Source organism: Felis catus, chromosome E1, assembly GCF_018350175.1.
Source record: "Felis catus isolate Fca126 chromosome E1, F.catus_Fca126_mat1.0, whole genome shotgun sequence".
Classification (NCBI taxonomy): Eukaryota; Metazoa; Chordata; class Mammalia; order Carnivora; family Felidae; genus Felis; species Felis catus.
In genome coordinates, this window is record NC_058381.1 from 5395659 (window position 1) to 5407500 (window position 11842).

The 11842-nt window shown below is 55.0% G+C and overlaps 1 protein-coding gene across 4 annotated transcripts in view; it reads left to right on the top strand.

Moving 5' to 3' along the window:
• The window catches only part of SHISA6 (shisa family member 6), a 279136-nt gene continuing 267294 nt past the window's right edge, over positions 1-11842 (top strand). For all 4 annotated transcript variants that reach the window (XM_003996297.6, XM_023244668.2, XM_023244669.2 and 1 more), the window contains exon 1: positions 1-656. In XM_003996297.6, coding sequence (XP_003996346.2) covers positions 16-656 — 641 coding nt within the window. In that variant the 5' untranslated portion in view covers positions 1-15. The remainder of the gene's footprint in view (positions 657-11842) is intronic.

Consider the following 11842-nt stretch of genomic DNA (forward strand, 5'->3'; position numbering starts at 1 on the left):
CCGCCCGGCCCCGCCATGGCGCTGCGGCGCCTCCTGCTGCTGCTGCTGCTGCTGCTCTCGCTGGAGTCCCTGCACCTGCTGCCCGGCGCCCGCGCCGCCCGCGGCCGCGCCGCCAACCGGACCCTGAGCGCCGGCGCCGCTGCCGTCGGGGGCCGGCGGCCCGGGGGCGCCCCGGCCCGGGGCGGCCGGGAGCTGAACGGCACCGCCCGGGCGCCCGGCGGCCCCGAGGCGGGGAGCCGGCGGGGGCAGCCCGCGGCGGCGGTGGCGGCGGCCAGCGCGGCCGTCACCTACGAGACGTGCTGGGGCTACTACGACGTGAGCGGCCAGTACGACAAGGAGTTCGAGTGCAACAACAGCGAGAGCGGGTACCTGTACTGCTGCGGCACCTGCTACTACCGCTTTTGCTGCAAAAAGCGCCACGAGAAGCTGGACCAGCGCCAGTGCACCAACTACCAGAGCCCGGTGTGGGTGCAGACGCCCAGCACCAAGGTGGTGTCGCCGGGGCCCGAGAACAAGTACGACCCGGAGAAGGACAGGACCAACTTCACCGTGTACATCACCTGCGGGGTCATCGCCTTCGTCATCGTGGCCGGCGTCTTCGCCAAGGTGTCCTACGACAAGGCCCACCGCCCTCCGCGGGAGATGAACATCCACAGGTGAGAGGTCCCGCTCCCCGAGCCTCCCGCCGCCTCGCCTCGCCTCGCCTCGCCTCGCCCCTCCCTCCTGTCGCGCGTCCCCCCCGGCCCGGCCCTTCTTCATTCACCCTCGGCCGCGGCCGCGGCGGCGGCGGCGGCGGCGGCGGCGTCACCACCACAGCTCTCTGGCTCTCCGAAACCCAGCTTCTTCTCCCTTGCTCCCCTGACATGCGATAAATCACAGCCCTCTTTCCTTTTTTCACCATTTCTGCAGAACCCAGAACGCATGCTTTGGTGGCAGGGGCACAGTAAGGAGCCGTGGAACTCGTGGAGTTGGAGTATAAGAATTTTAACCAATTGTAGAATTCTGGATGGCGGGCGGGACTGGGGGAGGGGGGCCGCGGTGGCGGTCCAGGGTTCAGTTTTCCAGGCAAGTGGGCACTTAGGCATAGGTTTCTCTTGCATTCGGTTTTCTGAGTGGAACCAGCACGGCGTCTTTCAGTCTAGGGTTCTGAACAAATGCCGGCAGCTGACAGGAGAGAGTACCAAGCGATTTAGTATAAATCGCATGTTCTCTGGGTGTGAGAGCTGGGGGTGATCTGGAAAGGATGTTTTCCCCCCGGGTGAGAAGGGGTAAAGATCTGTCTATCCGTTCCGAGCGGACCAAGGGCAGATGGTGTCTCTTCATTACGTCCTGCCCAAATGGGATGCTCGTTTTCTTGCGGAGATTGGAGGACTTGTTCTTTCAAACCCTGTAGGCAGAACTCTCCGAGTGAACATTCTTGCTGTGCTAAACCTGGTGGGCAGCGTTTCCAGCTTACGTTAGGGGGGCGGTGGGGGAAGCCTCCTACCAAAACTTACGGCCAAGAGCACAGAATATCCTAGTGCCTGGTCCTACCCTGACTGCCTCCCACCCCACCACCCTAGCCCCCAGTGAGTCCTTAGGGAGGTCGGAGCCCAAAGAACGGGGAAACCAGACTGTCTTCACCACTCGGGGACCGATACACCCAGGGGAGGCAGAGTTAGCTCTGTTTCTAGTCCCCTGGTGGTGGTGATGAATGAATGACCAGACTTGGTTCAGCAGAGTCTTTCGGGGAAACAAATCGTGCCCCAGGACCTGCCTCCGGTTTTGGCACATGGTGTGGGCACCGGCTGGTAACTGGGACCCCCCTCCCGCTGACCCGTCCTGTTTCTGAGTTTGCCTAGCTGGTCCCCACCCTGAGCCATATACCTGAAGCTCATCTCTACACTCTGTTGGTTATCCTTCTGGCCTGGAAACCTCCTTCCCTTGCTGCTGTGGACGTACATCATCGGTACCTTGATGAAGAGAAAGAAAGGAGGATAGAAATTTCTGGGCATGATTTTTTTTTTTTTTCTTCCTTTAAAGCTGTTGAGAAAAGATGATGTTCCCTGGCAGGTTTTATGGAGTCAGACGCACGAAGTTCGGGTACTTACACAGTGACATTCTTGGGTATCAGGACTGGGTGCTTCCAAAACCGTTCGTAATCTTCACTCGTCACCCCAAGGTGCCACTGACCCCCCCCCCATTGCACCCCATCTTCTCTTCCAGGTAGTGAGTCTGTGCCTGGCTGGTCCTGGGGGCTGATGGAGGGATTGAGACAATGATGTGTAGTCAGCCGGTGTCCCCTTTCGATTCTCGCTCTTGGCTCCTCTTGGAAAGCAGAGAAGGAATTGCCTGTGAAGCACGTGGTCCTGGTCCAAATCGTCCCCCTCTCTGTGCCTTCAGGCCTCTTCACCTTTCTCCTGGGCTCCTGGCCTCTCATGCCGCCTTCCCACTATGGCTGTGGCCTCCTGCTGGCTGGTGCCCACAGACCTTTCTTTGGGTTTCTTTCTTCTCTGAGCCTTTGTCCTGTGCTCTCTTAGACGGAGCCTTCCCCTGCCCTGACCTTGATGACCTGAATTGAGTCATCATGACCTGGGAGGATGCTGACGGCCTTTGGATGCTGGCGCTGGCCTGTGTTCTCCAGGCCTGTGACCCTGGAGATGTCCCTGTCCCTCTCGGTGATTTTTCCCCTCCCCATCCCACCGACCCCCTTCCCCAACCCCAAACTAGGGTGCTGGTCTGTGTGTGGGTGGATGGCCCTGTGACTGGTGATGCGATTAGAGCAGTTTGTCTCTGGGGTCGGGGAAGGCGGGTGACCAGGGTAAGGGAGCTGAATTCAGCCTCAGACCATTATGTAAATAGGGGACGTTTCTGCCTCAAATTCACCTCCTGATTTTATTCAGTTCACAGCACCTCTTCCAGCAGCTGCAATGTTGCCTGCTCAAGGCTTTGGAAACCACCATACTGATGCTTGTTAAGTAGGGGATGATGCCTGTCTCTGTGTTTGGGGGAAGGGGACGGAGGACAGGAAAAAGGACGGAGCATGAGCTACTCATCGAGGACATTCCATGAGTGACCTTGGGCAGCAGGAGGGAAACTCCGTGTCTGGCCCTGGGTGACTCAGGCACAACAGCATCCCATCTCCGCCCCCCGCCCCTCCCCCCCACACACACCAGGCGTGTCAGGGTGAGTGTGCACATTGAAGGTTGCTCCTCCCCAACTCCTGGGTGTGTTCCCATGAGTTGCTTCACTTTGCTCACACTTTGAGAGGTCACCGCTTGCCATCCTGGGGAGTTTTTCACGCAGCTGGTCTTGTTGGGAACCAGGGTAGGGAAAAGGGAAGAGATCAATATCCCCACCGTAGTGAGTTTTCCCCCCAGGGCAGAACGGGGAGGAGGAAGGAGGCTCACTCTTCAGAGGTCAGCGGAGGAAGCGGGACGTGCGTCTGGTTCCATGTGCCTTGAAATAGTTCAGCAGAGACGTTTCCGTTTCTGAAAAAGGCAAAGAATTTATTCCAGGGCGTGATCCTCTCTCTGGTAGATGGCTAGCTGGGCCGGCAGGGGCTGGGGCCCAGGGAGGAGAACCGCCTCCTTGAAAGGGGTGTTGGTGGCAGGGTCGGAAGGGGTGAGAGGGAGGAGAGAAGGGAGGCTGCAGCCCTGAGATCAGCCATCTGCCTCCTCCTGGTGGCCCCGGGCTGGCCAGCCCTCCGCCTGCCCAGGGTACACATTCCTCAGAACAGGGCTTGCTTTCACTGCTCCGGCCCCCGAGGGGAAAAGCAAATTTAGTCTTTTCCAGAAGTGATTAGACCTGGCCATCCTGTTTCTGTAGAAGTCAGCGTCTATAGGGGAAACTCAGCTCTCCGGTGATTCTGATAGATGAGCAAAGTCACACTCAGCTGGGCCCCGGGGAGGAGAAAGTGACGGCCAGAGGGATCAAAGGCAGAGCTGTGCTTTGGATCTGGGGAGCCACCGGATGCCCGGTGCCCACCTTTCCCGGCCGGAAGCCTGTTTCCCACCCGGATCTCTACCTCGCCTTCCCCTGTTCACCTTCCCCGGGCCTCAGGCACCGATTTGAATGCTTCTTGAGCCGTCTCTGCATCGCTTCCTGGTTCCTGGGGCTCTTTGCTCAGTGAGGGCTGCCCGCCCGAGGCAGGGCTTTGACCCAGCAGCCGGCCCTGTCTGAGCATCTCACATGCAAACCTGTTTCTTCCTCCTCCCCCAGAGTTGATTCATTAGCGTCCTCGACATGAGAATCTCCAAGGGAAGAACCATAGCTTTAATGGCTACTTAGCAGATGAGGTCTGAAGCCATTTGGGTGACCTAGTTCAAGGTGGTGGACCCATACCTGCCCTGGGTCCCCCCGCCGTACGGGGGTGGCGGGGGTGGAGGAGTTTGGGGTTGGGGGGGGTCGTGCTCAGGGTTGCGGGACAAAGAACCTGAGCAGATGTTACCAGGAGAAAGGACAAGCGACAGGAGGTGACCCTACAGCCTTCGGGAGGGTCCTGTGTCTTTGGACTCCTCTGGTTGTTTCTAGAAGAAGCCAGGGAACCCTTTGTTCCCCGTTTCTCCCTCCAGAAATTAATTACAAATTAATTACAAACCCAAAGAAGTCTGTTCTGTGTGCACAGACCCGGTAACTGTAATAGCAGGACCCCTTTGCTGGCTGATTTCGTGAGGTTCTCTTCGTAGGTTCCCGGGCCATGAATTGTCAGAGCACCCCCCCAAACACCCCCATTTTTGGAAGCACTGTGAGCTCATTCTAACGAGTCGATCTAAACAGAGAGTCAACTTTTTTATTTTATTATGTTTTACTTCAAACAGAGCAGTTGCAAGGACAGGAAAAAGAAAATCTTGCCTTGGATGGAAGGCCCCCCTTTAATGTTTTCTGTTTCTGCAGGGGAAAGCAGTGAAATTGGGGAAGGGTTCAGGAAGGCTCATGGAAGAGGGTTTAGGGAAGGTAATGGGGTGAGAAGTGGACACAACGTGTATTCCTTCGTTCCACGGACAAGTCCCACTCACCTGCTGGGGGCCAGCTCTGTTTATAACCACAGAACGTATAAGCCTCTAAGGTGTGTGTGACCTTGGACACATGAGGCCAGCAGAACTCATTCTTAAAAAAAAATTTTTTTAATGTTTCTTTAATTTTTTTCTTTCAATGTTTATTTACCTTTGAGAGACAGAGAGAGAGACAGAGCATGAGCAGGGGAGGGGCAGAGAGAGAGGCAGACACAGAACCCGAAGCAGGCTCCAGGCTCCGAGCTGTCAGCACGGGGCCTGTCGAGGGGCCCGAACCCATGAACTCTTGAGATCATGACCCGAGCAGAAGTCAGACGCTCAACCGGCTGAGCCACCCAGATGCCCCAGTTCATTCTTGATTTTCACCTGTCTGCCACGCAACTACTTTTCAAAAACCCGGCACTTTGAGGGTTCCGCCCGGCATGTTGCTGGCTGTCTTTTGCCCTCTCCGGCGCCCCCCGCCCCAGCCCAGGAGGCGTGCACATCGGTCCCCCTTCCCCACCCACAGCCGCACCCCAGGCTCTGAGCACATTCCTTGGGAAGAGCCTTCCCACAGTGCTAGGCTGCCAAGACACAGGTAGAGGAAAAAGTCCGTTTCACTGTTTTCAGCCTATTTTAATGAGAGATCAGATCGACTGTGCAGTTGATTCAGATCCATTGTGCAGGAAGCAGTGGTTCAGACAGCTGAAAAAGTGTGCTGATGGAAAGAGGTTAATTCACCAGCCCCAGGCAGACATGCCCACGAAGGATACGGAATAGAAGGGAACCACACCAAAGGAAGCTTCGTCCTTCCTCCCCCTGCACTGCCTGATGTCTCCAGGGCCTGGCAGGATTGATTGCCTTTAGATCTTAACTTTCTGGCTCCTCTTCCGTAGTGAGTTAGAATCCCCACCACACGCGGAGAGAGCAGCCAGCCACTGGCTACTGAGTCCCCCCATAATCTGCTTTTTAAATTGTGAATTCAGGTGTGGTTTGTCTCGCGGTCTTGATTGTATCCCTTGACGACATCCATCCTGTGGCGATGGGTGGGGGGGTGGTTCTGGAGGACTATATTAGGGTCTACGTTGAATTCATTAAAAAAAAAATTTTTTTAAGTTTACTTATTTTTGAGAGGGAAACAGTGCGAGCGGGTGAGGGGCAGAGAGAGGGAGACAGAATTCGAAGCAGGCACCAAAATGTCAGTGCAGAGCCTGATGTGGGGCTCAAACTCATGAACTGTGAGATCATGACCTGAGCCAAAGTCGGATGCTCAACCTACTGAGCCACCCAGGCGCCCCTAAGTTCGTTCTTTGAAGTATCTTCTTCTGCGGTGATCCCCCCACCCCCTTTCTCTATGTTGGGAAACGCCAGCCCATTGTTTTTCCCAGTCACATTTCTGACCTCGCCTTTCTAGTAGGTACTGCAGACCGGGAGGAGGGATTGGTTTATCTGCAGACCCTCAGAGGGTCTCGGTCCCTTGGCCTTGAACAGGCTTATTTCATACACGTTCAGGATAGATTGCGCCTGTCCATTCTTGTTCTTTTTTATCTCTACAAGTAAAACCATGGGCGCCTGGGTGACTCAGTCGGTTGAGCGTCCAACTTCCACTCAGGTCATGATCTCGCGGTTCGTGAGTTCGAGCCCCGCGTCGGGCTCTGTGCTGACACCTCAGAGCCTGGAGCCCGCTTCGGATTCTGTGTCTCCCTCTCTCTCTACCCCTCCCCGGCTCACGCTTTGTCTCTCTCTCCCTCAAATATGAATAAGCAGTAAAGAAATTTAAGAAAGAAAGAAGTGAAACCAAAACATTCTGAAAGGCGTGGTAATATAGTTGACCCTTGAATGACTCTGGTTTGAACTGTGTAGGTCCATCTATACGTGGATTTTTAAAAACTAATTAATTAATTTTTTAGTTTTATTCTGCACTTTTTTTGTTTTGTTTTGTTTTTATTTTGTTTTTAATTTTTTTTTAATGTTTGTTTATTTTTGAGACAGAGAGAGACAGAGCATGAACGGGGGAGGGGCAGAGAGAGAGGGAGACACAGAATCGGAAGCAGGCTCCAGGCTCCGAGCCGTCAGCCCAGAGCCCGACGCGGGGCTCGAACTCACGGACCGCGAGATCGTGACCTGAGCCGAAGTCAGACGTGTAACCAACTGGAGCCACCCAGGCACCCCTATTTTATTATTTTTTTTTAATTCACATCCAAATTAGTTAGCATGTGGCGCAACAATGATTTCAGGAGTAGATTCCTTAGTGCCCCTTACCCATTTAGCCCATCCCCCCTCCCACAACCCCTCCAGTAACCCTCAGTTTGTTCTCCATATTTATGAGTCTCTTATGCTTTATCCCCCTCCCTGTTTTTATATTATTTTTGTTTCCCTTATGTTCATCTGTTTTGTCTCTTAAAGTCCTCATATGAGTGAAGTCATATGATACTTGTTTTTCTCTGACTAATTAGCATAATACTTTCCAGTTCCATCCACGTAGTTGCAAATGGCAAGATTTCATTCTTTTTGACTGCCGAGTAATACTCCACCGTATAGATATACCCCACCTTCTTTATCCATTCATCCATCGATGGACATGTGGTTTCTTTCCATACTTTGGCTATCGTTGATAGTGCTGCACATTGGGGTACATGTGTCCCTTCGAAGCATACTTGGATTTTCTTAACAAATTATTATTTATTTTATTTTTGAGAGAGAGAGAGAGAGAGAGAGAAAGAGAAAGAGAGAAAGAGAGAGAGGGCTAGTGTAGGGGAGAGGGACAGAGGAAGAGAAAGAGAAAGAAAATCCCAAGCAGGCTCCAGGCTCAGTGCGGTGCCCGACCGGGGGCTCGATCCCACAACCCTGGGATCATGACTTGAGCCGAAATCAAGAGTCGCACGCTCAGCGGGCTGAGCCGTCCAGGTGTCCCTGTCCCTGGGTTGTCAGCTGCACGAGTCATTGCCCCTAACCCCTGCCTGGTTTGCTCAGGGGTCAACCTTCTTTCCATTATTTTGTTGTCCATTACAGAACCGTTGAATTTTTTTGCAGGCCAAGTCAGCAGCCTAACGTCCTGATTTTATAAGTGAGGCAGCTGACCCACAGGGAGGTCAGATCACAGTGCCCCGGGGTGGCGGGAACAGCTGGGGGTGGTGAGCTTGACCTGGAAGCCGAGGGCCACTCTGCATCCCGGGCCCACTCTCTTGCCTGGTTGCCTCTCAGCCTTGTCTTGCGCAGTCAACGTCTATTATTGTCTTAACGCCATGCACCTGTTTCGGAAACCCTGTTATTGTCTTACGCTACGCACCTGTTTCTGAGTCAACACCGGGTAACTTCCCGATACTTAGGGATGTGAGCGACGGCCTTCTCCCCTCTCTTGCTTCCTGACTTTCTTTGGTCCCTCCTCATTCAATTTTACGGTCCCCTAAAATGATTTCCGTGGCACTTCCACGGTCGCCTTATAGTTTTCCCCTCGTCCCTTTGTAAAGGGCAATAACCTGACCTAAGCACAATCCTTGGATAAGATCTAAGGAATGCAGACCATCGAAGAAGGGAGATGCCCCGCAGGCCAGAAGGTTGTGAGCCGGGGCAGTGGACCATCAGGTAAAACCTGAGGCCGACGTCGGTGATTCAGAAGGTGCAGTCTGAACACTTTCTCTCTCTCCCAGAGATGGGTGGGGACGCGGCCTTCTAACCAGGTCAGCGAGTTTTGGTTTTGCCAGAGACCAGGAGACCTCCAGGCAACCCCCCCTGGGGCCCAGGTGCGTGTGATTTCAGATGGCCCCCTGCATACAAGACAGCTCTGTGGGCCTCAGAAACGCATTCACTGGTGGGGGCCTTGCCCCTTCTCAGCTCTGGGCCACCATCCCACAGGGGCGAGGTGGATACAAGGTGAGGGGGCTGAAGGGGCTTCAGGGACGTGGCTCACGAGGCTGGAAATTTGGGTCTGACCATTACATGAAATTCACCTCCACGGCCTGCAGTTTGGAGCCTTTGCCTGATTCTGTGTACCTCTCCTAAACGTGTCCCCCTTCTAAGCAGTCACCTTGGGAGGCCACACGCCGACTCTCCCCCGGACAGTGTTGTCATAGTGTTTTCAGAGCCCATGGCACGTCATCTTGACTCTCTGTAACGGGGCACATTTTTATCCTCTTGGGCTAAGATCTGATTCCTGTAAGAGGCGCTAAGTCACGGGGCGGAGGCCGACGCGCGGAATCGGCGATCGACTGGTTATTGGCGGAAGTAAAGAGTGCCTCCAGTAATGAGGCCTGCTGTCCTAGGATCCACATCAGCTGTCTCCAGAGGCCGAGCCCAGGAGAGGCGCTCGGGTGATGAGTGGTGGGGCCCGCAGGTCAGAGCCCGGCTCTCCGTGGCGGCCACTTCTCAGGGGCCGCACCTTCCTGGCCGTAGGACGTTCAGCTCTGCGTTTTATCGGTGTGTCGGGGCAGACCTCGCGGGAGCTGGAAAAAGAAAAAAAGAGTTGAATATGCAGGAAATAGTTCAAATGACTGCCCAGAAAGGGAGGGGAAAAAAAGAAAAAGAGAAAAAAAGAATGTCCCACATTTCTTCAAGAGATAGTAGTCAGATAGCTCGATTTAGATTCCTCATTTGATTCTGAGGGTACAGGGACCCAGTTTCCTCGGAATGCATGCGGCCCGGCTTGGGGTCAGAGCCGGGCTTCTCAGTGCTCTCCCTTTCCTGCACGTGGATGTCACCACCTGTGCAGTTTGGCATTCGCGTGAGGTCCCCACTCGGGGCCGGACAGCCGTCGAGGAGGTAGAAATGTTTGCAAGCACGGGAACGTGGGGCTTCCCGTGAGAATTGCCTGTAGGTTCCTGACATGCGTTTACTGGGCCCCCAGGTCCCCCAAGAGTACAGTCACAGAAGCGGAGCGAGGGTGGGGCAGGTGACAAGGGGCCACAGGGGCAGTTTGTGGCCGATTCTTGCGTTTTTTGGTGGGGGGGGGGGCGCCGTGGCGGTGGTACGGCGGGTGGGCTGATGTTTCTCTTTTCCATTAGGAGTTAGCCAGACGGTGAGGTGGCCCTCCTGCTGTGTGGGCTGGGGCAAAGCCTCTGGGCACTCTTGGACACTGGGAGGAGCCAGCCCTGCTCTGTGGCTGGGGAGCCAGCTTCCTCGGCTCAAAGGTCAGGATGGTGGGGAGGTTTGTTGCCCAGAAGCCTACACGAGCCCGTCACCTGTGCACCTGCAGAGAGCTGGTGTCGAGGAGGGCCGGAGGCCTCGGTTAGCTGAGGGCTCAAGGTCACGTGGATGAAGCGGGGGATGGGGGGGGTGGTAGGGAGACTCTTGGGAGAGTGCTCAGTCCCCAGGGCTTGCTCTGTGTCTGGAACCCTGCTGTGCACTGGACCTAAGCTGCTTCCGTGCGTCTTTCCTTCACCCTCTGGGGATAGGTGCCCATTGAACAGACGAGGAAATCAACTCAAAGAGGCTTAGTAACTTGTCCAAGGTCGCACGGCTAGAGCTGTGCCAGTCTCCATCTCCTTTGGGGGCCAGCTGGCTCTCATCTTCCCAGATGTAAACGGGTCACCCAGATCAGGGTACTGCAGACCCGGGCTGGTGGCCTCGCTTGCATTGCCTGCAGGGCACAAGGCCACCAGGGTGCGGTGCAAAGGCTTGTTTTCAAGAATGAGTTATATTGGTCGAGGATAGCGAAGGCGATGCAAAGAAAATGTAAAAAATCAGAGAACAAAAAACCCAAAGCCACACACCCCAATTCCAATGGAGAACCAACAGCAAAACACAAAACACAAAACAAAACAAAAAAACAACAACAGACCTTTCCAGTATTGGCAGAACCCCGGGGCAGTGCTGCCCACGAGTCCCAGCTCTGGAATAATAGGGGCACTAGGGAGAAGAAATGATTTGGGGGCAAGACGATGGACCTCGGGCCATTCCCAGTTTTAATTACTGAGACATACGGCTCAGAAACAGCTCCATTTATCACTGCCCCCCACCCCCACCTCCCTGCCCCATTTATAACCAGAGCACCGTGCACACAAGACAGAGTTTCAGCCAGCTCACTGCTGCTTCCCACTCCGGTCCTGTCCTTCCCCCGTTTCCGTTTTCCTAGCCGTGCTTCCTAATTCCTCATTCTTTCCAGGTGTTTCTCTGTTTCTTGTGACCTCAGGTCCTCTGTCCTGAAAGGCTCGCTCAGAGGAAGGCATCCTGGGGAACCCTCAGCGCCCCGGGCTTTCCTCCCAAACTTCTGTTGACCTGGTCGTGGCCATGGTGGTGGGGCTGGCCTGCAGCTCTGGAACAGGGTCTCTGGCCGGGGCACTTACCTGCTTGAGGTGGGTGTGGGAACCATTTCTCTAGAAAATGAACATGGATGCCACCACCTGTGCAGTTTGGCATTCGCGTGAGGTCCCCCCACCCAGGGAGGGGGGGTTCCTGAGCCCTGTTTCCAGTAACCCCCCCCCAGCCCCCACCCACTTCTGGTCACAGGAACAGGAGACGCCTTGATAACCCTGGCCCAGAGCCACTGTCCCCACCTCGAGACCGTGGAGGCCGAGTTCCAGCCAGGCTCTGGGTGGCTACAAGGTTGGCCCTGCTCCCCGGCGTTTGGGAGAGGAGTGTGTGCTCTCTGCCGGCTTCCCAAACACTCATTATTCCTTGCTTTTTTGGCATTTGGTCTCGTGTACTGTTCCCATTAGCTCCGGCATTAAAGTCTCATTACTTAGGACATCTGTCCTCTGGACATATTCGCGGCCCCCTTAGCCAAATGTCCTCTTCTGGGAAGTATGCTTTCCACTCTGTCCCCTTTCCCAGCTTCCTTCGGTCTGGCTGCCCCGGGGAGGAGGGATTTGAACCCGAGAGGGCCCCCCCCGGAGGAGGAGGGGCGGCTGTTGATGCTGAGTGGCATCTGAGAG